The 25,549-nt window shown below is 36.8% G+C and overlaps 1 protein-coding gene across 2 annotated transcripts in view; it reads right to left on the reverse strand.

Moving 5' to 3' along the window:
- Positions 1-25,549, reverse strand: part of ABCC1 (ATP binding cassette subfamily C member 1) — a 146,368-nt gene that overhangs the window by 7,845 nt on the left and 112,974 nt on the right. The window contains exons 17-26 of one of the 2 annotated variants that reach the window (XM_051962643.1): positions 22,023-22,049; positions 18,876-18,960; positions 14,510-14,639; positions 12,745-12,952; positions 11,527-11,837; positions 10,211-10,410; positions 7,043-7,169; positions 4,575-4,676; positions 988-1,134; positions 429-587 (exon numbers count right to left, since the gene is read on the reverse strand). In XM_051962643.1, the coding sequence (XP_051818603.1) occupies positions 429-587; positions 988-1,134; positions 4,575-4,676; positions 7,043-7,169; positions 10,211-10,410; positions 11,527-11,837; positions 12,745-12,952; positions 14,510-14,639; positions 18,876-18,960; positions 22,023-22,049 (1,496 nt within the window). The remainder of the gene's footprint in view (positions 1-428; positions 588-987; positions 1,135-4,574; positions 4,677-7,042; positions 7,170-10,210; positions 10,411-11,526; positions 11,838-12,744; positions 12,953-14,509; positions 14,640-18,875; positions 18,961-22,022; positions 22,050-25,549) is intronic. The other variant, XM_051962650.1, reaches the window with a different exon arrangement.

The following is a 25,549-nucleotide window of genomic DNA, read 5'->3' on the forward strand; positions in this document are numbered from 1 at the left end:
AAATGAAATTATATTTAAAATCTGAAGACAATGATTTATATACATATGACAATTTGGAAAGTGCCATTTTAAGCTATATGAAATAAAGGGTGGAGACTTCTGACTCAAAAATAGATAACTATAAAAGATTTCATTCCTATTATGTCATACAAAATATGGAAAATATTAGAAAAATTCATATAAACATATCAATAATGAAAAATCAATTAAGATCACTGTTTAAAAACTTGACAAGATGCTACAGAGGGAATTCTTATAACAAATAGGAAGGTATAATCAGATGATCTCTATGATTTCATTTCCAACTCTATATGATCAAATTCATTTGAGATATTAACATTTTAAAAAATTTTTAAAAATTTAAAAAGTCAACCTTCAGCAGCATAAGCTATTAAAAGCTGTTTTCTTTCCCTATCCCAGCCCTATACCTGAGGAATAATGGTGATCTTGAATCTGAGGTGATGCAGTCCAATCTTGGCAATATTGATACCATCAATGATGATCTCTCCATCCGCAGACTCATTGATACGAAATAAGCCCAGCGTGAGTGATGACTTGCCTGCTCCAGTTCTACCTACAATTCCAACCTGTTGAGTAAGACCAAATGGAGCTGCCTGAATATTAGGTTTCCTGGGGACCATGTAGAAATGACTCCAATATCTCCCCTACTCATGTTCCAAATAAATTCACTGATGTACTATTTACATCTTCCTGGGCCAAAATTGAGCCACTGTTTTCCACAAATACTTGGCAAAACAAAAATACCCAAAAAACAAAAAACAAAACACTCAATTAGAAACTGAACAGTCACTTCGTCTGAGAAATAGTGGACTCTATTTGGTTCCATTTGCCTAGCCACAATGGCCTTTTAACTGACATGTTTAGGATATCTCCTACATCTGTGTTGAAGAGGCAGCTTAAAAGCTAGAAAAACAACCCATGCAGGTCAGGAAAAAGAAGCTCAAAATCTAGATAGAAAGTACCTACCTTCTCCCCTCCTTCAATGGTAACATTGATGTGTTTCAAAACTAAGTCTAAGTCCTCCCGATAACGTAAACTGAAGTCTCGGAATTCCACTCGGCCCTCCTGAGGCCAGTTGCTGGGAGGGGCAGCTTCTTCAATATGCCATGGAGCCTGAAATCACAGCCAGGGAAGATGGCGAGGGGAGAGATCAATCTAATTAGACAAACATTAAATATGTGCTTACTCTGTTCCTGAAGTTCTACTAGACAACAAAAGAGAAACAGTTTCTGCTCAAGAAGCTTACAGTCTACTGGAGAGATAGAAAACAGGAATATGCAATAGGCATATAAGGTAAATACAAAGTGAATGGAGGAGGGTGAGCACTAAAAATGTGGAAGCATCAGGACAGGCCTTCTATAACAGGTGATTTTTAAGTGAAACCTGAAGCAAGCAAGAGATTACTTGGATATTTATCAGAAAGGTAAACTAAAATTCCTGTGTGAGTACCATGAACTTCCTAGAAACCTCTGACTAGGCAGCAATCAGGATTCAAAAGTTACCCAAAAGTTCCAGATTTCCATCTCTACCACAGAAGGTTTTCAAATCAGTGGGTTGGAGTGTTCCATTCATTCCACTTTCTTCCCCACCCATAGTCTCATGGAATGATACCCTTTACTAGATAAGTTAGGGACATCAAATAGAAAGAGATTCTTAGCAGGTCACAAATTGACTTAGAAAAGCACAAATTAACATTTTCTATGTCTTAGTCTAAACTTAATTTTTTTTTGTTAGACATTTTTCAGTTACCTTTTTTTTTTTTTTTTTTAAAAGCAGACTGCCAACAAGTTGGATGTCTCTGTCCTGGAAAATACTAAAAATCAAGTTTCTGTTGACATAAATTTAGAGCTGGAAGCTCTTTTTGAAGAGCTTTTTGAGATGCACTCATATAGTATTAGAGCATAATATCTGCAAGTAAAAGAGATCTCAGAGAGCATAATACCCTTTTTTAATGAAGGAGTGTAATACCTCCCCCCCCTTTTTTTAAATGGTGCCAGAGAATTTAAATGGCTCATCCTCAGTCATGCAAGCAGTAAGTAGCAGAGCTGGTAAACTTAGATCATGTGACCTTCACTTCAGCATCATTATTATTGTACCGCATAATTAAAATGTTGGGGGGGAAGTTTGAGGGGAGCTTCTGTTAGAAGATTGAGACAAGTAAGGAGGGAACCTAAGACACTTTTCTGCTCCAGTGGTGAAGGATGCCTCCCTACTAGGGGCTCATTTATGGAGCGGGATGGAATGAGGATAGGGGAGAGGGGTGGATGATATAAACTGATGCTCTTACTGTGTTTTGACTATTCAATCTTTGTTAAACTACACTGAACAAGGGCAGGCATAGGCTGCTGTCATTAAAATGAATGCAACCAAAAAAATAAATAAAGAAAGAAAAAAAAATAAATAAAATGAATGCAACCTAGGAAATTTCTGAGTTTTAAAAAAGAATCAGGGGCAACTCAACTTGGTGCTAGAAGTAACACTTCACAAATTTAAAGTCCTTGTAATTGAATTTTCTAGGTTACAAAATATTGCCATTTAAATCCTTAAATATGCTTTTGTTTTGACTACTTGGAGATATTTGTGTCACATTGTAGGCATTTTTGTGCTTTTGAGGCACAAGTAATTTAATTTAACCATTCTGTATGATTCAGGATAAATAATAGCTCCGAACATCAGTGAAAGTATTTTGCTGAAACAGAATACGGTGATTTGGGCACTCTTGAGGAGTTTAGGATTGTTTAATCCTTTTACTAAAAGGCTCCCCACTACCACCACCTCTACCCTCCAGACTTCTATACTTTTTGAGAACTTTTTTCTCCTTAAGGTTTTTTTCTTATAATTTTTACTTCTTCCTATTATTATTATTATCCCTACTTCTAAAGTGTTTTAATGTGCTATACTGGCAACCAGATGGTCCAGTAGATAGAGTACCAAGCCTGGAGTCAGGGATTCAAATCTGTTCTTAGATATTTACTAGCTTTGTGACCCTAGGTAAGTCATTTGACTCCATTTGCTTCAGTTTTCTTAACAGTTAAATGAGCTGGAAAAGGAAAAGGCACATTACCTCAATTATCTTTGCCAAGGAAACCTCTAATAGAGTCATAAAGAATGGGACATAACTAAGATGACTAAACAACAAATGTGCTATAAGCTGAAAAAACAAATAACTCAGTACTAGAACAAAATCTAAATTAAAAGTAAGAAGGGTACTTTTTTCGTAAGAGAGAGTCTCTCAGGCTTTTGTTTTTTAGCTATTCAGTTGTGTTCAATTTTTTTGTGACCCTATGGACCACAGCACATCAATACTGTCCTTAGGGTATCCTTGGCAAAGATACTGGAGTAGCTTGCTATTTCCTTCTCCAATGAATTAAGGCAAACAAAGATTAAGTGGTTTGTCCAGGATTTCATAGCTACTAAGTGTCTGAGGCTAGATTTGAATGCAGGACTTCATGACTCCAATGCCAGCCACAACTGTTCACTATATCACCTACTTACTTACAGTTATCATACAGAGTTTGGTTAAATAATAGCCAATGACAACTTTTCCACTTGGAAAAGGCATTTAACTTATACCTCTGTGTTTCTTAAATCTTCTTCTGTATTCCCTCTTAACTAGCTTACAAAAGATTACAGATTTAAAGCTAGAAGAGACTTTATTGGTTGTCTAATCCAACCTCCTTATTTTACAGATGAGGATACTGGAGCCAAAAGAGTTCAGTGACTCACCCAAAGTCTCTTATCTGGGTTTCAAAAATCAAATTCATCATATACAAGATGGTAGTGTTTTAGCTAGGCAATAGATAGTCTGAAAAGTGAGGCAGGGAATGAGATGGAGGGATTTTAGTAGAATCCAAAGTTCAATCTGAGATGGCAGTTTAAAAAAATAAATATATAAACGAATACAACCTTAGGCTATATTTGTAATGTTCAGAACTAGGCATATACTGTACTGGACAGATCACACTTATACTTAGGAATGGACTTACCATCCATAGAAAGCCACAACATACCAGGGGCCAATTTTGGGAAGAGGGATAAGTGTCCAATTCAACTTAACTAAGAAATCATTTCAAAATCTTTGTTAGGGAACCTGCATAGGAAAACCAAATGTTCCATGAAAATGAAGCCAAGAAAAAAGTTCTTAGAGACAATTCAATACCTTGAATCATGGATGATATACCAAGTGAAAGGATCAGCAAGCTAGCCATAAGGCAGAAACTCCAGGTGTAATACCTTATATTTCCATTAGGGGATGCTCATACCATTATGTTGGAAGAATCCATTTTTAGTAAGATTAAGTTCAATTCCAAGAAACTAGATAACTTTAGCTAACCATTTCAGAAAAAGAAAGAGTAAGAAACGTTGGGTTTCTAGGTGAAATGTGCTCCTTCTGATTTAGCTGGATCTTTGCTTTTTATATCTATTTAGGCATTTTCTTGATGTGTCAGGGTTTAAGTCAAGGCATATAATTAGTAACAGACTTCCATCTGAATTTGGGCAAGATGATTCAAGGACAAGGTCAAGCACTTTTCTCACATGCAAAAACACTTTACCTCCTTCTCTGTTTCTGAATATTCTTTGAGTCTCTCCACAGCAACGATATTTGTTTCCATCTCTGAGGACATTCGAACCAGCCAGTTCAAGTATGTGGTAACCTACAAAAGTAGAATTCATCTCAGTAAAAGGTCCACAATCTTTGACTTTGATTGTGAGATTACTCACAATCTACCCTATCCACAAACACTCCTTATCTCAAATCTCTAAGAAAAGAAGTTCTAAAAATCTCCTAGAGATATAGCTATGGCAATCTCTTAAAGTATGAGACTTAAAAGTATATTCACCTTTATAATCAGTGTCTTGTCAAGCCCTCTGGGATGTCTTACAGACATGGGACAATCATCTTAAGTACAGAGATAATGATAGGAAAATGACAAAGTATTCTCCAAATTCTAGCATGTCTGAAAGTCCTCAGCAATAATTCTTTGCGTCTATATAATGCTTTATATTTCAAAAAATATTCTAGATGAGTTTTTTGTGTTACGATCCCCTTTGGCATTCTGGTTCTGAAGTCCATGGACCTCTTAGCAGAATGATGTTTTTAAAAAATGCATAAAGTAAAATACACAGGACTAAAAAGGAAATCATCAATAATGCAACAGTTGTCAAAATATATATTTTTTAATTGTGGAACCCACATGGAAGTCACTATTACCCTATTCTCCCCCTTATCCAAATTCTGTGAGGTAGGCAGAGCAGGTAGCATTACTACTATTGGATAAGGACACTAAGGCAGGGGATCATAAACCAATTGCTCAACATCACATACAGAATTAGAGACAAGAGTCAAGCCCTGGAATCCAAAGTCTCATTTCCATCACCCCATTCAAACATAACAAATGAATTTTGATTTCAATAAGGCTTAAGCAACTCTGGCTTTAAATCTACTCTTCCTCTGAAGGGCAGACAGTGCCACTGTATTACCTTAAAAGGAATTATACCCCTACAACTCCTCAGAAATAATGTATAGTACATGAAGAAGCAGGCGCTGCATTAGACAAAGGGACAGAAAAAGACCCGTGTTCTAATAACTTCCATTAATTATCTGGAAGTCTTCACTCATCTGGATCTCATTTTCCTCACTTATAATATTTAGAGGATCGGATCAGAAGTCTAAACTTGCCACAGAACTCTGTTTATGCTAATTAATGGGAGTAATTTGGAGTAGAACTCACCTAGCAATCTTCTAGCACTTAAGCCTCCCAGCCCTATTGTACTGGGTAATCTGATCTGGGTGTGAATGAATGTAAATACCACCTCCAGCCTTTCTACTTCCCGGTGAGCTCACTGGGAAAAGCAGACAAATAGGATGCAGGGAGTTTCACCTGAAGATAACAGATGCTCTGACAAGAAAGGAAATAATGAACAGGAACTTTGCTAGCAAGCAGGTGCTAAACTCAACTGCAATTAACTTTGTGGGAGATTTGGGGGGTGGAATACTGCATAAACCATCAAGACTCACTAGTTTATGTCAGTTTTAATTAACTATCTAATGGAGGGTTCTAGTAAGGCAGGGAAGACAGTGAAGAGAAAGTCCATTGGGAAATAATCATGAAGTAAAAAACAAAAGGTACAAAATCAGCAGGGGTTTAAGTCTGTGGTTGGGTGAATAGAACTGTTCCAAACAGGCTCTCATATGTTGTAAACAGCAGCAAACTTGGGATTCAAAGCCTAGATCTAAAAGCAGTTCTAGGAAAAAGGTACCAGTGAACTGCAGAACAATATCAATTAAAAATAAGAGCCTCAGGATAATTATGAAAGCGATCAATTTATCAACTGTCCTGAATGTTCACCTTGTATGAGATCAAAATATCTCTAAATCCCCTTTAAATTGTCAGATTCAAGGCTTCTGGGATTTTAGGTAATTTCTACATTTCCAAAATATTTCCCATGCTTCTGGAACCAACATCAAGGGCAAAGCAAAGACTTTTATCATTAAAGGACTAAAGAAATCATCGAGAAAAGCTATAAGGGGGGGGAGGGGAGGAGAGACAAGCTAATATCCCTGACCAAAGTTTTTATTATTGTTCAGTCATTTTTCAGTAACAATCTGACTCTTTGTGACCCCATTTGGGAGTTTCTTGGCAAAGATACTGGAACAGTTTGCCATTTCCTTCTCCAGATCATTTTACAAATGAGGAAACTGAGGTAAACAGGATTAAGTGACTTGTCTAGGTCAAAAAAAAAAAAAAAAAAAAGGTCAGATTTAAATTTAGGAACATGAATTTTCCTGACTCCAGGCCTGGTATTCATTGTGCCACCTAGATGCTTCAGACAACCAAAACTAGAGAGACATTTAATTCCCCTTTATTCTGAGCCACCATTCATTCATTCCCAGAACTCTCCTCTTCCTAGATCATAATAGACTCAAACTTAGCCTGCAAGAACTTACAATCTTAGTCCCTTCCACTTCCCACTGTCCTTAAAAATAATTTCAAATATCAGAAGATTTTCTTCTTCTTACCTGAAGGGAGTAAGAGACTGAGAGGCCCACCAACCCAGGGCTGAGGCTATGCCGGGAGATGACAGAAAACAAAGCTGCAAAGAGAACTATGCAATTTCCCACACACTCTAGTCGGACCGCCAGCCACCTGCAGAGAAACACATATAAACACAAGTCAGCCCCAGGTTAAGATCCACCAAAGCAAATTCACTTAATGGGAATCCTAAGGAACTCCAAAATTCCCTTTATTCCTGAAAGACTCTTTTAGTCTCTTGGGCTGAAACAAGATGGTTTAGGAACAAGAGATGAAGACAAAATTAAATTTTGACTTATCCAGTATCATCAGGAAATGAGATAAATTTTCCAGATAACTTTTTTTTGATGCAATCAGAGTTAAATGACTTGCCCAGGATCACATAGCTAGGAAGTGTTAAGTGTCTGAGTACACAGTTGAACTCAGGTCCACCTGACTTCAGGGCTGTGCTCTATCCACTGCCCCACTTAGCTGCCCCAATAATTTTTTAAAAAGCATTTATTATTTCTTTCTTCTATTTCCTATCTTTAGAACAATTCAAAGATAAAAAAGGGGGAAAGTGTTTTATGCATAACAAGCATATGTAGTCTACTAAATTCCCACATCAGCCATATACAAAAATATGTCATTTTCTACAATTTAAAAGTCCATTTCTTTCAAGATAAATAGACTTCATCTTCTATTCCCTTGGAATCGTGGCTTATTATTCTATTTATCAAAGTTTTGAAGTCTTTCAAAGTTGTTTTTCTTTATGATATCATTGTATCAATTATTCCCTTACTTCTGCTCACTTTTATGCTGTGCAATTCATAAAAATCTTATCAGCTTCTTCTGACTCTGTCCAGCAATGCTATTCCATTACATTCATAACCTATAATTTCTTTAAGCATTCCCCTAACAAAAAGCTACCCTCTTAGTTTTGCTACTATAAAAAGAACTGCTACAAGTATTAAAATATTAATTATTTAAAAAATTTTTTATTAGTATTATTTTAATTAATTAATTAAAATAAAATACCTATAAGTCCCTTTCCTTTTTCTTTGATCCTTTTAGCAGTGGAATTGCTGGATCAAAGTTTAGTGACTTTTTGGACACAGTTCCAAAATGCTTGCCAGAATGGCTGGACCAATGAATTAATTTGCCTTTCGCCTTTCCAACATTTATCATTTTCCTCTTTTGACATCTTTGCCAAGTCAATTTCTATGTCCTGAAATCTGAGGGCTGCTTTAATTTATATTTCACTAATTATTAGTAATTTGGCACATTTTTCCAACTGGTTGATAGTTTGGATTTCTTTCTTTGAAAACTTGTTCATGGCCTTTTATTATTTATTGAAGAACTGCTCTTAATCTCATAAATTTTACTGAGTTTCATATTTGTATAACATATATAAGTACATATTATACCTATATATGTGTATATTTATAAAGCAGATTAGATAATTTTATCAAAAAATTGTTGCAAAGATTTTTTCCCCCAAGTACCTTGTTTACGTTCTAATTTTAAATGCCCTTGCTTTTTTGTGCTATTTTTTCATTTCATATAATTAAAACTATCCATTTAATTTTTTATGATCTAATCTTTCCCTTGGTAGTGACAAATGTTTGGGATGGATACCTTTCTAATACATATCATAACTCAAAATGAAATGTAATGATCAACTTTTGATTATTTGAATAACAAAACACACTTCCTGTAGATAGAGAGATAGGGATTTATGGCTTGGGGAATGCTAATGGCTGGGAATTAGCTGTCATATTTTCAGTTGTTTTGCATTGATTATCATTTAAGGGCAGCATACTGAAAAGCATTGTCATGAAAAAACTTTTTGAAGTTGTCAACAAGATTAATTAAAATGTGTCATATCCAGAAGCAGCTACACCCAAAGAAAGAACACTGGGAAATGAATGTAAACTATTTGCATTTTTGTTTTTCTTCCCGGGTTATTTTTACCTTCTGAATTCAATTCTCCAAGTGCAACAAGAGAACTGTTCGGTTCTGCAAACATATATATTGTATCTAGGATATACTGCAACATATTTAACATATATAGGACTGCTTGCCATCTAGGGGAGGGGGTAGAGGGAGGGAAGGGAAAAATCAGAACAGACCCGAGTGCAAGGATAATGTTGTAAAAAAAATTACCCTGGCATGGGTTCTGCCAATAAAAAGTTATTATAAAATTTAAATAAATAAATAAATAAAATGTATCCTATCTTCCTGGTTTTTTAAGTGAAGCAACCAGTATATAATTTTACCTTCCCTTGATGACTCAGAGGCATTATTATGAACATCAATTATTGTAGTGTTTCTTAATATGATGATGCCCTCAGGGATTAATGAAGCTGTTTGTCTCTATACTAAGAGCCCTGCTGCTGTGCTTTAAACTTCCTCTAACATCAATGTAATGATAAATCATAAAGTTGAAATATGACTCACCTCCAGATTGAGAGGTGATAAACTGAAAATTTAGAAAGAGATACATTTTTGGATGTGCCCAATGTGGAAATTTATTTTGCAAGATATATGTTGAAAAAATTTTTTTGTCTTTTAAAAACTTGTTCAAAAATTTGTTCCATAACAAATTGCATGCCTTCTCAAAGAAGCAAAGGGGAAGGAAGAAGGAAGGAATTTGGAACTCAAAATTTTTTTAAAAGTGTTAGGAATATTTTTACAGGTAATTGGAAAAAAGTCACCAATAAATAAGTTAATTAATTAGTTAGCAATAGAAAAAAAAAAAGAAATATCTATGTCTCTTTCCTTCTTAATTACTGCCACTGGTACCATCATATTTTATGCATAAATGGGAGATATAAAAAGTTTATAGATGGCATAAAGCCTCTATACTTTACTTGAAAGGAAAGCATTAACCATCTCTAGTTCATCAGTAGAAATACTGAAATGATGTCTCGGTGAGCACCTAGGGATGGGTTTATGTATTCCCAACAAGTATATCATTTGGATGCTTTTTTTGTCTACTTCTGGACTCATGACTATGTTGATTGTCAAAGGTCTTAACTACAAAATAAATGAGATTTTATTATTTTATAAAGGTTCCCCAAAACCCCAATATGTAGTCTCCCAGTGATTCCGATGGAAGATAAGATAGTCCCTCATAAAAGAAAAATGTTGGATCCTAGAGAATATTAGTATACCTATTGGCCACAATGCTGGGGTAATAGGCTTTCTGATTCTCATCCACCTTCAGGTCACTCTGATGGATGAAACGTTGCTGTTCTTCAAAGGCACGGATGATGCTGACACCCAGGAGAGTTTCATTGAAGTGTGAGTACACTGGAGATCGGCTGACTGATTCCAGACGCTTCAGCTGCCGTGAGGAGGCCACATAAAACCTCTGGAGAAGAATGTCAATAAAATTACTCTTTTTTTTATATGAATCCATTGAAATTCTTCCCCTGAAAACGGAGGGAGGCCACTAAGGTTCCATCAAACTCTAATTTTATTAAGTATTATCCAATTCAACTAAGGTCTTAAAAGCTTATAGGACCAAGCAACCCCAAAGATTGTCAAGGCAAGCATAGTTTTAACTACCTATTTCCAGATTTGAGGCTAAATTTTAACCTTAACACAAATCCAATGTTTTATAAGGTCTCTAAGATTTCCAATTACTTCAGGCAACTGAATATTTTTAAAACTATCTCTGCATTAAGTGAATACAGTAAACATTCTTTTTCAGGAATTCTAAAAGTTTGAGGGTTTTGCTGAAATGAATATACCTGTTGCCATGCATGTATATGTGTGTGTGTGTGTGTGTGTGTGTGTGTGTGTGTGTACATACAAAAGGATTATCTCATCTATTTCACTCCCCAAATTCCTAAGTGACTAGTAGCTTTTTTTTTTTTTTTTTTTTTTTAGGGATCAAATGAATAAAACTACTTCTTGTTAGTTTATTTCCCCCATACACAATTTTCTTCCTCTTTAAAGCTAGGGAACTCTGTACTATCCTATGTATGGTATAGGAAATGGAAAGTTTAAGCCTTGTTATGTCTTGCTTTTGGATAATGCTGTATACTTTCTAAAGTATTTTCTATGATGTTTTCATTTGATCCTCATAGAAAAGTCCCTATCATAAGCAGAGATGTCAAACTGGCAGCCCCAAAATTCCTGATTGGAGCCCAAACCAGATTAAAATACAATCGACAAATGTTCAACAAAATAAATTGAAATACAACAAAACATAAATAATGTTAATTTTTTAAGTTAACATGAGGCCCATGTGGACTCATTTATTTCTGAGTTGACAGCGTTGGTCATATGTCAAGACAATGATCCCTGAATACAAAGGATGAAGTAGAGCTTTATCTGATTTTGCCACGCAGCTCAGCTTACAACTCCAGTTCCACTCTAAAGTTTACACAACACAACTCAAAAAAATGGAGGGAGGCCACTAAGGTTCCATCAAGCTCTCACACAACACATACAAACATAACACAAATTTTGTGCTACTTACCTGTACAAAAAAGTAAATGAGCCCAAGGGGTGGGATGATAATGGCAGCAATGGGCGTGGCCAACAATATGATTATACAGGCACCGATGACATTGAACAGGGACCCCATGAACATTTTGATGATCTGAGGAATCATTGAGTCCACTGTATCCATTTCCTTAGAGAATCTATTCACAAGATTCCCACTGGGTGTTCGTTCAAAGAAGCTCATGGGGGACCGGAGGACATTGTGGAGGAGATCCAGATGCAGGCGACGGGAAGCAAAGATGCCCCCAATGGATACTGCCATTGAGTAGCCAAACACAGAGATACCTAGAATACACCACACCATCAATCAGGAGATCAGCCCAGCAAAGGACAGAGATCACCTACACCTGTTTGTACATAATTTACATGTTGTATCCCAAATCAGACTGTGACGTTCTCCTTGAGAACAGAGGCTATCTTTTGCTTGGTAGAAGCCAGAAAACATGTAGTAATACCAAGATCTGTTGCTGGGTAGGCTACAATATTTCACTAGGTCTTAGATTCCCTCAGATGTCAATTAGAATCCCTTAAAGAGTTTGAGAAATAACTCAAGAATGAACTTCACATTTAAAAACAAAGGGAAAAATAAAACAAAAACTATTTCCTTATAGTCATGTATGTATATAGAAACTATAAACTTAAATAATGACTCTTGTAACCTACAGACACTGATTTTGTGGGAAGAGGGTATTTTCTATGAAGGCAGTAGTGAAACTGAATGCCAGCCAGGAAAATCCAAGATCAAATGCAGATACTTTCTAGATGTATGACCTTAGGCAAGTCACTTAACCCTGCGTATTTTAGTTCCTTATCTCTAAAATAAACTGCAGAAGGAAATGGCAAAGCACTCCAGTGTCTTTGCCAAGAAAGCTTCAAATAAGGTCATAAAGAATCAGATACATTGAAATGACCGAATAACAACAGCAAATTATGTATGAAGTATACCATCTGAAGCCCTTAACCTCCCTAATTTTAGAAAGACATCTATATACAAAGAGGGATTTGGGAGTTTAGCTACTAGTTTAATTTTAAAATATGAAAAACAAAACCAAAAAAAAAAAAAAAAAAACCAAATATGAAAAATGAAAAGAACCCTTTTCTTTTCCTCACCCTTCCAATACGGCTTCAAAAGAATAACAAGATAAAAGGTAAAACCTTCTAGCCCAGGGCTATAGGATCTATGCAGGCTCACCTTGAGAAATGCCCAACGCTCCATACACGCTCAGCCGGACATTCGTGTGCTGCTGTGTCCCATTGATCACAGGATCATCAGTCCATAAGCTGAGCCAGTAGTTGGAAGCCAAGGCGGCTACATGGTTACATATAAAAAGGAAGATGCTCAGAAAAGAGATAAAAAGTCCAATAGCTTTCATATAATCCCAGTACACTGACAGCTTTACCTAAAATACAATGAAGAAAAATTATTTTTCAAAATTAAAAGACAGCTCAAATCCATATAACCCTAGAAGCAGCTAAGAACAAAGTCACAGTTTCCATAACTAGGTTCTGGAATGGGTCCTCATGTCAGCACGTCCCTTCCTGCCTCCCACTGTCACTATTTCCCTCAAGGAGAACATTCCGTTCTATCTCTTCTACCTATCTCAATCCTGTCCAGTCTCCAAAGCTTGGTTTTTATCTGAGCCTCTCTCAGGAACCTTCCCTTATTACCCCAGCCCTCAATGGTCTCCTAGGCAAAATTCTGACAGCATTCAGAGTCTTTGGCCTAGCATAGAGCATAATTATATTGTTGTTTCATATCTTTTCTCTTCAACTAGATAAAGGGTAGAAACCAAGTTTTACTTCACTTCTACAGTGTCTAGTGCAATGGTGAATTTTCCAGCAAGACGTCAAAGGCAGTTGCTACTTGACTGACCAATCTAGTTTTATAGCACTGGCATTACTTCCAGTCATTCAGAAAAAGCTTCTATTTCCTTATACCTTGTTTTGGTTCAGCACACTGTGCTATCTTTCCTAAGAGTCATACAGTCAACAGTCTCCACATGCCTTTATTATATTACTACATACAGCCTAAGCAAGTACACAGGGACTCAGGACGGAGTTACTGTAACCTAAGTTAGACACTTTAGTCTCTTATCTCTGTCTCGTGTCCAAGTGATCCTTCTTTGGAAAATGAGGCATGAAAATAAGAGAAACAGATAACTCAACAGTATATTTATAATCCTCAATTGTTCTTATTCTTTAAGCAGACACAGAAGTTAAAAAAACAGCAGGAAAAAAACAGTAATTGTTTGGTGCTACTATCTAAGAAGGTTTTGCACTAGAAGGTAAGAGGAAAGCAAAGGGAAAAGGCTACTGAGCAAGAGAAAAGAGAAAAATTGGCTCTTCATCCCAAAATTATTGGAAGATAATTTGAGATGAAAGGAATGGCAATCTGGAGGTCAGTTACACAACAAAAAATTTCATGGGGTAAAGAAAGGTAGCTACAATGCTGAAATAGATCCCAAACTTCTTCCCTTACAATCTTTCATCTCTTCATTTTCTACTCAATCATCCTTGGGTACTATCTGTCATAGTGTGAAACTACCAACACATTGTGGACAAGGCTTTCTCACAATCTTAAACAACAGACATCCTTAGTTCACATTTAGAGAATGAGTTATTCTCTACTGTTATACAAATAAAATAATGTTAGTAACAATATAATTAACATATACTATATAATAAATGTATAATATAGTATATAATATAATAAAATGATAAAAATGTTATATAAATAAAATAATGTTATAGAAACATTATTCCTATTTTACAAGATGAGGAAACTGAGATTTGGAAACTAAGGGATTTGTCTATTGTCACCACTGGTTAGTGAGATTATGTTAAAGGAAGGATCTGATCCCAGGTTTTCTGACTTAAATCCACTATTCTTTTGACTAAAAGGTTAGCAGCTGATTGATAAGCAAAGGGTGGAAAGAGCAAGAATGCTTGGATATTACCTGCCCAGTCTTGGCTTTATCAGCTTCCACCAGCTTCCAGACATCCTTCTCTGCTTCAGATTTCTGCATGTCAGCTGTGCTGTTGTGTTTCCCAGGCTCTGTGCTATAGGAGGAGGAATTACTGATCTGTCTAGAAAAAACAAACATAGAGAAAAGATCAAATCTTTGTAGTTACAGATGAGGTCTGACTCCCAGGACCTATGTGAGCACATACTAGAAATCTCACCGAGAGCAAGAAGAGTCACACTGTAAATCCTATGGTTCTAGGATCCAAAAGAGCAAAATTTGAGCAGAGAGAAAACTTGGACAAGGAGACTTAGTTTAAGTAGCTGGAATATTGCTCTGAGAGTAAAGAGATATTGATTCTGGTCCAGTTCTGCCACTATGCCTGAGTCTTGGATTTCTCAGAAAATTAATCCCTCCTTTATTAGAACTCCTATGGCATATATTCTTAAAAATTTTAATAGTATTTTATTTTTCCAAATACATTCAAAGACAGTTTTCAACATTCAACTTTTGGCAAAACCTTGTGTTCCAAATATTTTTCCCTTTTCTTCCTTCCCCCTCTCCTCATGATAGCAAGCAATCCAATGTAGCTTAAACATGTGCAATCAATTTAAATATATTTCTATATTTATCATGTTGCAGGGAAAAAACAGATCAAAAGGGAAAAAAACAAGCAAACAAATAATAACAACCCCAAAAAAGGTGAAAATATTGTGCTTTCTTTGTTCAATATTCAGTCTCCATAGTTCTCTCTCTGGATGCAGAAGGCACTTTCTGTCACAAATGTATTAGAATATGGCATATTTTTTAATACAATCCCATCTAACAAGTATTTATTAAGGACACATATACACAAAGACAAAAATAACAAAAACAACAAACTGTCTGCCCTCAAAATGCTTACATTCTGCTGGGACTAGGTAAGATTCTGAGCCTGGCCATATGGGGACAATCCCATATTTCTAACTCCAGCACAGTACCTGGCATACAGTAAGTGCTATATTAATGTTGTTGTGCAATTGTCATGCCCAATTCTCTCTTGTCTTTTCTTGGCAAAGACACTGGGCATGAGCCAGGGAGAGAATTATGGAGACTAAAAAGTTCCTCTGGGTCAAACCATCATGTCCAAAGTTTCATCTATGGCTCTTCAAAAATGTTTTTCCCTTGACTCTTTATTAGACTATACTAACTCAATTTAGGAAAACACAAACTGCATGGCTACAACAATGCATATGTTTGCTGAGAACCTGTCGAACCAATTATCTCTTTAGGGAAATTCAACACTTCAAAAAAGCCTAGGGAAGGATTAGGTAGAGATAACTAGCAGTCAAATAAGTGTTAGAACAAATAAAAAAGTTGTGTTGAACTAGCTGGACACTGAGGTCCCTTCCATCCTCAAACTCTTGATTTAATATGAAAAGCACCCTTGTCAGGGAATTCCTATTCTTAAGCTTATGTAAGCTTATTTCCTTTTGCCACTGTACCCTATCTCTTCTAACTCCAGCACAGTGCCTGGCACACAATAAGTGCTATATAAATGTTGTTGTACAATTGTCATATCTCTCCCTGTAAAGCATGGTCATGATGTTTACTGCATACAGTCCTAAATTCTGGTTTTTACAAAACCTCACACTATTATTGCAAAACTAAAACTGCCCCTACTGGAACGTAAGCCCCTTAATGATAGGGATTGTATCTTATCTATCTATCTTTGTACTTCTCATAGCATCTAGCACATTTCCTTATACATTAACAACTTCTAAGTAAATAAAAAATTTGATCTATGAAACAGATATGCCTCTTTCTCCTTCTCAAGACATTTATGAGGTCTGGTGATCTCACATCCATCATAATTGCTTCAATTTCTTCTAGGAGAGTCGGCAGACAATTGTGAGGTTACCCTCCAAAAATTCAATAAAGAGAATAAAATATTATCACTGAGCGACTAAGAAGCAGCTGGAACCTGCAGCACTTGGAGATAATGTGCACCATATAGAATGGGAGCTTCTTAAAGGCAGGGATGGTTACATTTCTGTCTTGCATCCCCAGGCCTAGCAGATCTGGGAACATAGCCAGATGTTGCTATGTTATGCCACAGTTCTCTTTAACTGTCCTGACTCAGTTTCCCTGTCTCAGTTTCCTTAACTGTTCTGTCTCTGACCCAGTAAAACTAAGAATTATTCGCTCTCGGGTTATAAATTAGCAAGATAAAAGAGTAGATCTCCTGACTCTTTTATGGATTTACAATATCCCTTAAAATATTCCAAGATAACCCATGATATCTTTACTTCTTTGTCTCTGGAATTTTTAGGTTTTATGGCTTCCTCTCCCTGATAAAAAAACTTTCCCTCCCTTTCTCTTCTTTGTCTCCAAAAAGGTATTTAAGAAGTTGGGGTTCCTTCATTCATGGCTGGAGAATGGCGTCTGGCAGCTGTATGCTGGACGCCGGATTCTTTGGGTCCTCCAGCCCTGGGACCAATATGGATTCCTTGGTCCCAGTATACTTATCTCTGTCTGACTGGATAATCTGAGACAAGAGTCCTGTCCAGTCAATCTTACTCTCCCATTAATAAAATATTAAAAACTCTCTACTCTCCTGCCTCAGTTTCTCCGGCATTACAGCTAGGGCTTGGGAAAAAGAAGATATGAGAAAACAGTCCCCTGAATTTAACTTCCAGAGAGACAATATGAATGTATATAGGCATGTAATTTTTTTTTTGTATTTGTGGAAATAGTGCCCAAATTGTTTGGGGATCCCTGGAATGAACTGGACCCCAGTTTGCACCCTCTTACCACCAAACCTGAAAGACTGAAAAACCAGAGTAAGGCCTGCAAAAACCAACATTTCCTCATTAGAAAAGTGGAAATTCTCTCAGTCATGGGAAGCTTCACAAAGTTAGCTGGGGTTACAGCTTAAAGTCTACTCTGTGCTCTGATCTAGCACTATCCCTGACCTCACTTTCACCTTCAAAATATCCTGCTATCCTTATCATAATCATGTTACATTATATTATTATATATTAGAATCATAACTCTTTCCAGTGCTCATATTATTTAGATGATTAATTCCTTGAAGACAGAGACCATCATGCCCGTTTTTTGTTAAACAGCTGAACTCCTAGAATTATGATAGGTTTTCTGCATGCCCTCCCTCTAAAATTTCCAGTAACTGAGGGACAGAGGGGTAAACCCTGAAGGAAAAGGTTCCTCAATATATGACTGAATGTGTAGAAGGCTTCCTCTGAATGATTATCAGGAAAGTGCCTGAATGTGTTCAAAACAACCATGTTCTTCCCATATTGTTGAGGTCTAGCTTTGGGGTACCTAAATGAAATTAGAGTTAAGGTCTAGTGGCAGGTTTGGGGTACAGATTCGGCACAAGGGGGTCTAGTAGCGGCGCGAGTTCCCAATAAAAGCATTTATTGGCCCAGAGAGCTAGATTGATAAAAGAGGTTTATTATTAGATAAGCAAAGTTAAAGTATAGGGGAAGGTAGAGATAAGGAGGGCACTCAGAGGGTCCAGTGGACAGAGGGTCCTCACATGGTAGCCATGTTTGGAATCTCTGCAAAGAGGGGTTCCCAGCGTGGCCTTTTTATAATAGGAGACTTAGCTCGAGGGGCTTTCAGGTGTAGCCCCAAAGTTGGCTCAGATCCAGGTGGGGCTGGGAACAGGTCAGATCTTCTATTGGAATTCAAAGGGACCAGGATTTGTGAGTTAAAGGGCAATTTACATTATTAACTAGGAGAGGGTGGGAATCTAGAAAGGAATCTTTCCCGCATCATTATTATCATTTTTTTTTTTTTTGGTTTCCTAAAATAAAGCAATTCCTAATAGTCCCAGTTCATGTCATATATCAACCTCCAGTGAAGCTGTGACCTGGTACTCTCTCTGCAATAGCTAAAAGTAAGCATCCCAAGCTTGTTCTCAAGGTCCTCCAAAGGCAGGAGGAACAGACTTATTGTTTTAAATTTCACAACTCAAGACAAATGTCCACAAATCCATGCCAAATAGGAAACCTTAGTGTTAAGAAGGATGAATTTATTGCAAAAATATGGAGTCTAAGACCCACAATTCTGGCAGGAAAAGACTGTGGTTGTTTCAGCTTGAACCTCAGAGATGGGTGAACTTATAAAGTTATAAAAGGCAGATAAAACAAAAATGACAAGGAAAGCCAGCCTCTCCACTGCCTGGGCCAACCAAAGGACTTTTTTGGTAGCTTAAGCCATGAGAGTAAACAGTATGCTCCTTCTCTTTCAAGTCAGTCAGAAAAAAAAAGCAGAGAAGCTCCAGGGAAATTGATGAATTCAAATACACACACACACACACACACACACACACACACACACACACCTCCCTTACCTCTTTAGCTGCTTCTCTGAGGTTTCAGTTATCAGCATTCCATTCTCCATCTGCTTTACTTCTTTCACAGCTGGACCATTGGTACCTGGTAACCCAACGACAGGAGGCAAGTTGAATGGGTTTAATGGGCCTTATAAGTACTGCAAAGGCCCCTGGGATGAGTCTACACACATTTCATAGGGTATCCCAAAAATCTCTGATATGGTTTAAGTTATTAAAAGCTTAAAACTGAACAGATTTTGGGAACATTCTATATAATGCTTTAGATAAATAGTGTCAAGCTCAAATAGAAAACAGATCCCTGCGGGTCACATAACTGACTTTAAAAATCACAAAATTAACATTACCTAAACTGTAATGTATTTTTATTTATTTTATTAAATATTTATCAATGACATTTTAATACAGTTCAGACCTCTATAAGGAGTTGTTTAGCCCCTAAAGTATGACCCCTCTGCTTTAGATAATCCTTAAGAAAAGCTGCTAGGTAGTTCAGTGGATGGAGTACCAACCCTGGAGACAGAATGAAAAAGAGTTCAAATCCAGTCTCAGGTACTTATTAGCTATGTGACCCTGGGCAAGTTACTTAATTCCACCTGCTCCCTCTCCACCCCCCAAAAAAGAAAACCCATTAAGAAGGGTACAAAGGGGCAGGGGATCCTGCTATTTAAGTAAAGCCTTTTGTAAAGCAAATAGCTGATACAGAACAGGAATTTTTGCCTGAGAAGTGAGACACCTGGGGCTGAATCTGACATTCAGTTGTCCTTTGGTTTTAGCCACATCTCTTTGACCTCTCTGAGGCTCAGTTTTATTTTAAAAATAATGATAGAAGGGCAGCTAGGATAGAGCACGAGCCCTGAAGTCAGGAGAGCCTGATCTGGCCTCAGGTGCTTAATATTTCCTGGCTGTGGACCCTGAGCAAGTCACTTAACCCCAACTGCCTCAGGGAAAAAAATGACAGAAAAAACACAGGAGACAGAGTAATGATCTTAGAGTCAGTAGGAACTAGATTTCACTCCCACCTCTGACACACAGTGAAGGTGTGACCCTGAACCAGTCACTTACCTTGTCAGTGTCCCAGGAAATTCTCTAAGCCTATAACCTGCAGAGCAGGTGGCAAATCTATACAGGCAAAGAGACTCTCATCACTGAGTGTCCTTTAAATCAATTAAATCATGGATTATTTTTTAGCTTATGTAGGATTTAGATGTGAAAGAAACTTAAGGGATCACCTAATCCAATGCCAGTTTTTTAAAACTGGGGAAACCAAGATTCAGAAATATGAAGTGATTTACCTGAAGGTCACATAAGTAATAATATTAAAAATATCTGTTTCACAGGATTATTGTAAATTCTATGCAAAGTATATTATTATTATCAGTTGTCTCTGCTGAATGGTTGAGTAGTCCCAAGGTACTCAATTTGGTTTATCCTTCTGAAAAATCTTATCTCAAATACAGGGTTTGCTTGTTGTGGGTATTGCTATAAGAAAAACAAGTTACACCCTCATTCCACCCATTGGGAGCTTCCCTATTCAAGTAAGGAAGAGATAGATCAGATAAACTCTTGTCTGAAGGTGGAGATCCCTCCCCCCACCAAGGTAAATCTTTCTGCAAAAGAAGGCATATTGCCTTAAGATAGCCATAGGTAATTTCCCTAGCTGTGGCACAAAGGACACATCAAAATCCAAGTCCATTTCTTAAGAGAAAGTGTGACTATTTTAAAGATGCTTTGCTAATAGCAAAAGGTTCTGAGCATTAGAATAGGTGAAATGGTCCTCTGATGGACAACTGGAGAGCCTTTGGGATACTTGCTCTTTTAGGGAAAAAATGCTGATCTGATGCTGATCTGGGAGCCAATAAGATGAACAGAGCAAGAGGTACATTTCTCTTCAAGCAGACATTCCTGCTTTACTTTCTCCTTTCAATACCCATTCCTTTAGTCAATTAATCAACAAATGTTTATTAAGTACCTACAATGTGCCCATGCATTGTAGGAGGTCCTGGAGATAAAAATCCTACAATGAGATAGATAGTATCTGCCCACAAGTTGCCTACATTCCACTGGTCCTACTAACAACATATATTTTATCTAGTAGGGGGCTAGAGGAAAAATAATTGCTGGAGATCTTCCTTTTCAAATAATTAAATGCCATAATACAAAGAAAAATAACTAAAAAATATCAAAAATGAATGTTGTGAAATTATAAAGAATAAGTATAGACCCAAGAAAGAAATATGAGAAGATATCTCCTCACAACTCTACAGAGACAGGGGATCCATGAATATGAAATACTGCATATGTTGTAGATTTTTTTTTCAATGTACTAATTTAATTTGGCTGATTTTTTGAAATTTGCTTATAAAAATTCTTTAATATAAGATGGATTTCTGGGAAGGTAGAAAGAAGAAGATTAAAAGGAAAATTTAGGTAATATGAAAACAAAAGATAACCGTAAAATTTTTGTTAAAAAAAACAACAAATCTCCTCAAGACTGAAATCAGTTCCCTACTTATAATACACATCAAATACCAAATGGCAGGAATTGTGTACTTAACAGTGACAACTAAGTCATATTCAGGGAACCAGAGAAAGATCCTTGCAACCAGACTGTCTCTGAATATGGGTCCAAAGATTTTCTGGTTGCTGTTCTGACACTTCAGAAGAAATCTATACAAGAGGTTCAGGAGAGAGTTACTTTAATCTGATCCTTACATAAAACCCAGAAGTACAAAGACAATCTAGTACATATCTCTATTTGAAGGAGGCTATAATGAAACCTTCTCTTATCTATTTAATTCAAAAATTTTATCTAAAACTACCTTCCCCTATACTTCTCCACTTCTTAGGAATTAGCTAATGTTTGGAGTGGGAATTTTAACAAAGTAGCCTGGATCAAATAGGGTCCTATTGGCCCTAAAAACAAAAATATTAGTAAAAAGTTCTTATTTCAAGCCAAAAGATTATTACTTCTTTGTCATCATAATAGGGAATGCATTTAGGTTTATTATTATTATTTTAAGATGAAGAGAGCAGGAGCTTAGAAACTAATTGAAATTCTTGTCACAGTCATGCAACTCACAAAAGCTATTCTACTGCCTTGTACCTACAAGCACTATAGCTAGGTGAAAGCCAAGCAACACCAACCTTCCTCCTCTGCCATGACCTTCTTGCCTAGAGTTGGGAAAACCAAGAGTTATAGAAAGTTAAGTTAAAAAGTCATTTTAAAAATGCCCTTGTCTGCTTTTTTGTTTGCTTGTTTGAAGAAAAACTACAGCAAAAGAGAGCAGACCTGCCTTGGAAAACAGAGAAGAAATCACTCCCCTTCCTTCCCTTGCCCAAGAGCAGGCTCAAAGAACAAGCAAATTGGAGCTGGGAGTGTCCTCACCTACTTAGCCAAGGAGAAAAGTTTCCTGGCCCAGTGGTGAAGAAGCAGTGCTATAACTTCTCAGTCCAAGAGTCGGAAGATGTGGGAGGGGAAGTTACATAATCTGAATGATGGAAAGATTTCCTAAGCAATACTGGATTTTGGGGGAGGGATGGGAATCACAAAAGAGCCCAAAGGCTGGAGAAAATCATGGGAGCATGTAAACCATAGTACAGGAAGAACAAAAAGACTTAGATTTTGCCCTCTCTCACTTCGTTTATTATTTTGCCAGTGTAAGGCTGATGAGAAAGAGGGTTGCTGATTTGGAACTATGCTCAAAAAGTTATCAAATTGTGCATATCCTTTGATCCAGCAGTGTTACTTCTGGGCTTATATCCCAAAGAGATTTTAAAGGAGGGAAAGGGACCTGTATGTGCAAGAATGTTTGTGGCAGTCCTCTCTGTAGTGGCCAAAAACTGGAAACTGAATGGATGCCCATCAATTGGAGAATGGCTAAATAAATTGTGGTATATGAATATTATGGAATATTATTGTTCTGTAAGAAATGACCAGCAGGATGATTTCAGAAAGGCCTGGAGAGACTTTTACATGAACTGAGGCTAGTGAAATGAGCAGGACCAGGAGATCATTATATACTTCAACAATAATATTATATGATGATCAATTCTGATGTGGCCCTCTTCAACAATGAGATGAACCAAATCAGTTCCAAGGGAACAGTAATGAACTGAACCAGTGAAAGAACTCTGGGAGATGACTAAGATGACTAAGAACCTTAGATTACATTGAATTCCCAATCCCTATATTTTTGCCTGCCTGCATATTTTTTTTTTTTTAATTTCCTTCACAGGCTAATTGTACAATATTTCAGAGTCCAGTTTTTTTTGTACAACAAAATAACAGTTTGGACATGTAAACTTATTTTGTATTTAATGTATACTTTAATATATTTAACACGTACTGGTCATCCTACCATCTAGAGGAGGGGGTGGGGGGAAGGAGGGGAGAAATTGGAACAAAAGGTTTGGCAATTGTCAATGTTGTAAAATTACCCATGCATATAACTTGTAAATAAAAAAGCTATAATAATAAAAAAAAAAAAAGAAAGAAAAGAAAGAGGGTTGCTGAGTATATTTACTTCTAAAGGAAGTCTTAAGTTTTTTGGAATATTATTAAGAGTATGAAGGATATTAGAACACTTGGGGTAAGGTGAAACTTCCTGGAAAAGGAAGAGAGATCAAGGGTGAGAGTGTGGGGAAGGAGAATGGAGGGAAAGGGAGAGGAAGGAGGAGAAGGGAAGGTACCAATTATTTAAGGTAACCATAAATTCCTATATACTTTCTGCATTTTCTGTGGAATGGAATAAAGAATGACTACATCCCCTCACCTAACAAAATAATGTATTTAAGGGAAAACATATAAAGAAATGTCATTGGAGGGGCAGCTAGATGGTACATCTAGAGCACAGTATCTGAAGTGAGGAGGACCTGAGTTGAAATCTGACCTCACACACTACTTCCTAGCTGTGTGACCCTGGGCAAGTCACTTAACTCCAACTGCATCAGCAAAAAAAGAAAAATGCAGTTGGGTAAAGTCAAGAGTAACTGAAAGTGATTAAAAGAAGTGCAAATGCCTCAATTTCCCCTTCCTCATGCTATCCTATAAGAAGTGTTGGATAATACATATATATATATATATATATATATATATATATATATGTGTGTGTGTGTATATATACACACACACACCATGTCTAAGAAAAGTACGATGTTTTATTTAACTTATATCAGATTGCTTGCTATTTTGGGGAAGAGAAAAGAGAGGAAGGAAGAAAAATTTGGAACACAAGGTTTTACAAAAATGAAAGTTTAAAACTATCTTTACATGTATTTGAAAAAAAATACTATTGTAGAAATGCTTGATGTGATGGAGCGAACCTTCATCTGATCTGAGGAAGGAAAGGAAAAAGGAAAGGAGAGAGGAGAGAAGAGAGACAGGAAAGGGAAAGGAAAAGAAGAGAAAAGAGAGAGGGAAGGGAGAGAGAAGAGAAAGAGAAGAGAGAGGAAAAGCAGAGAGAAGAGAGAGGGAAGGGAAAGAGAAGGGAGAGAAAAGGGAGAGAGAAGGGAGAGGAAAGGGAGAGAGAAGGGAGAGAGAAGGAAGAGAAAGGGAAAGAGAAGGGAGAGGAAAGGGAGAGAGAAGGGAGAGGAAGGGAAAGAGAAGGGAGAAGGAAAGGAGAGAGAAGGGAGAGGGAAGGGAGAGAAAAGGGAGAGATAAAAAAGAGGGAAAGGAGCTTTGCCCCTTTCCACAAGAACTGCCTAAACCTGTGTCTCCTTTTGCAAAACAAAGGTAATGACACTTACATACATATCTATGTCACCAGGTTGTTGAGAGAAAAACAACAATGAAACAGTTCTTTAAAAAAGGAAATTTTTGTTTATATAATTGAGAAGAAAATAAAAATTAAATGCAAAAATGTCTTTTTCAGTTAGCCAACAAAATATTATTACTAATTCAGGTATATTAGTGCTAGAGATTGGCTGAATCTGAGTCCTCAGTCCTCCTTAGAAAAACCCTATATTGCTCCAGAAATGAAGGAAAAAGGCATTATTGATCTCTGAGTTGGAGAGATGTAGAGTTGGTGTTAGGCAGGTACAATGGATAGCTTGTTGGGCTTGGAGTCAAAAGAACTTAATTCAAATCCAGCCTCAAACATTTATTGGCATAGTTAACCCTAGGATAATCACTTAATCAGTTAGTTTTTCTCAATTCCTCATCTGTAAAATGAGCTGGAAAAGGAAATGGCAAACCAACTTTTTTTGCCAAGAAAATCCTAAATGGGGTCACAAAGAGTTGAACAGGACTGGAAAAAAAAAAAAAAAACGATTGACTGAATAGTTTCAATTGTTCAATTTAAATGATATGAAAAAAAAAAATGGAATGGCATCCTCTATGAATAAGAGCCAAAGTTATTGGTGGCTCAGAAGAGAATAAACCAAAACTTAGATGGTTCTGGAGAGAAATAAATGTTCTGGATTCCAGGACTGTTTTCACATATCACTATACTCAATCATCCCAATTCAGATCTGGCCACTGGACCCAGCTGGCTCTGGAGGGGAAAGTGAGGCAGGTGATCCTGTACAGCCCTCTCACTTGAAGACAACTTACTTGTATGTTATGGCATCACCTCTCTGATGTCATGATCTTTTTCCAGAACAAAGAACAAACAATAACTGGATCTAATCTATACAGATTATGTTGACACAGAGCAATACAAAAGCAATGGAAA

The sequence above is a fragment of the Antechinus flavipes genome, chromosome 1 (assembly GCF_016432865.1).
Source record: "Antechinus flavipes isolate AdamAnt ecotype Samford, QLD, Australia chromosome 1, AdamAnt_v2, whole genome shotgun sequence".
In the NCBI taxonomy this organism is placed as follows: Eukaryota; Metazoa; Chordata; class Mammalia; order Dasyuromorphia; family Dasyuridae; genus Antechinus; species Antechinus flavipes.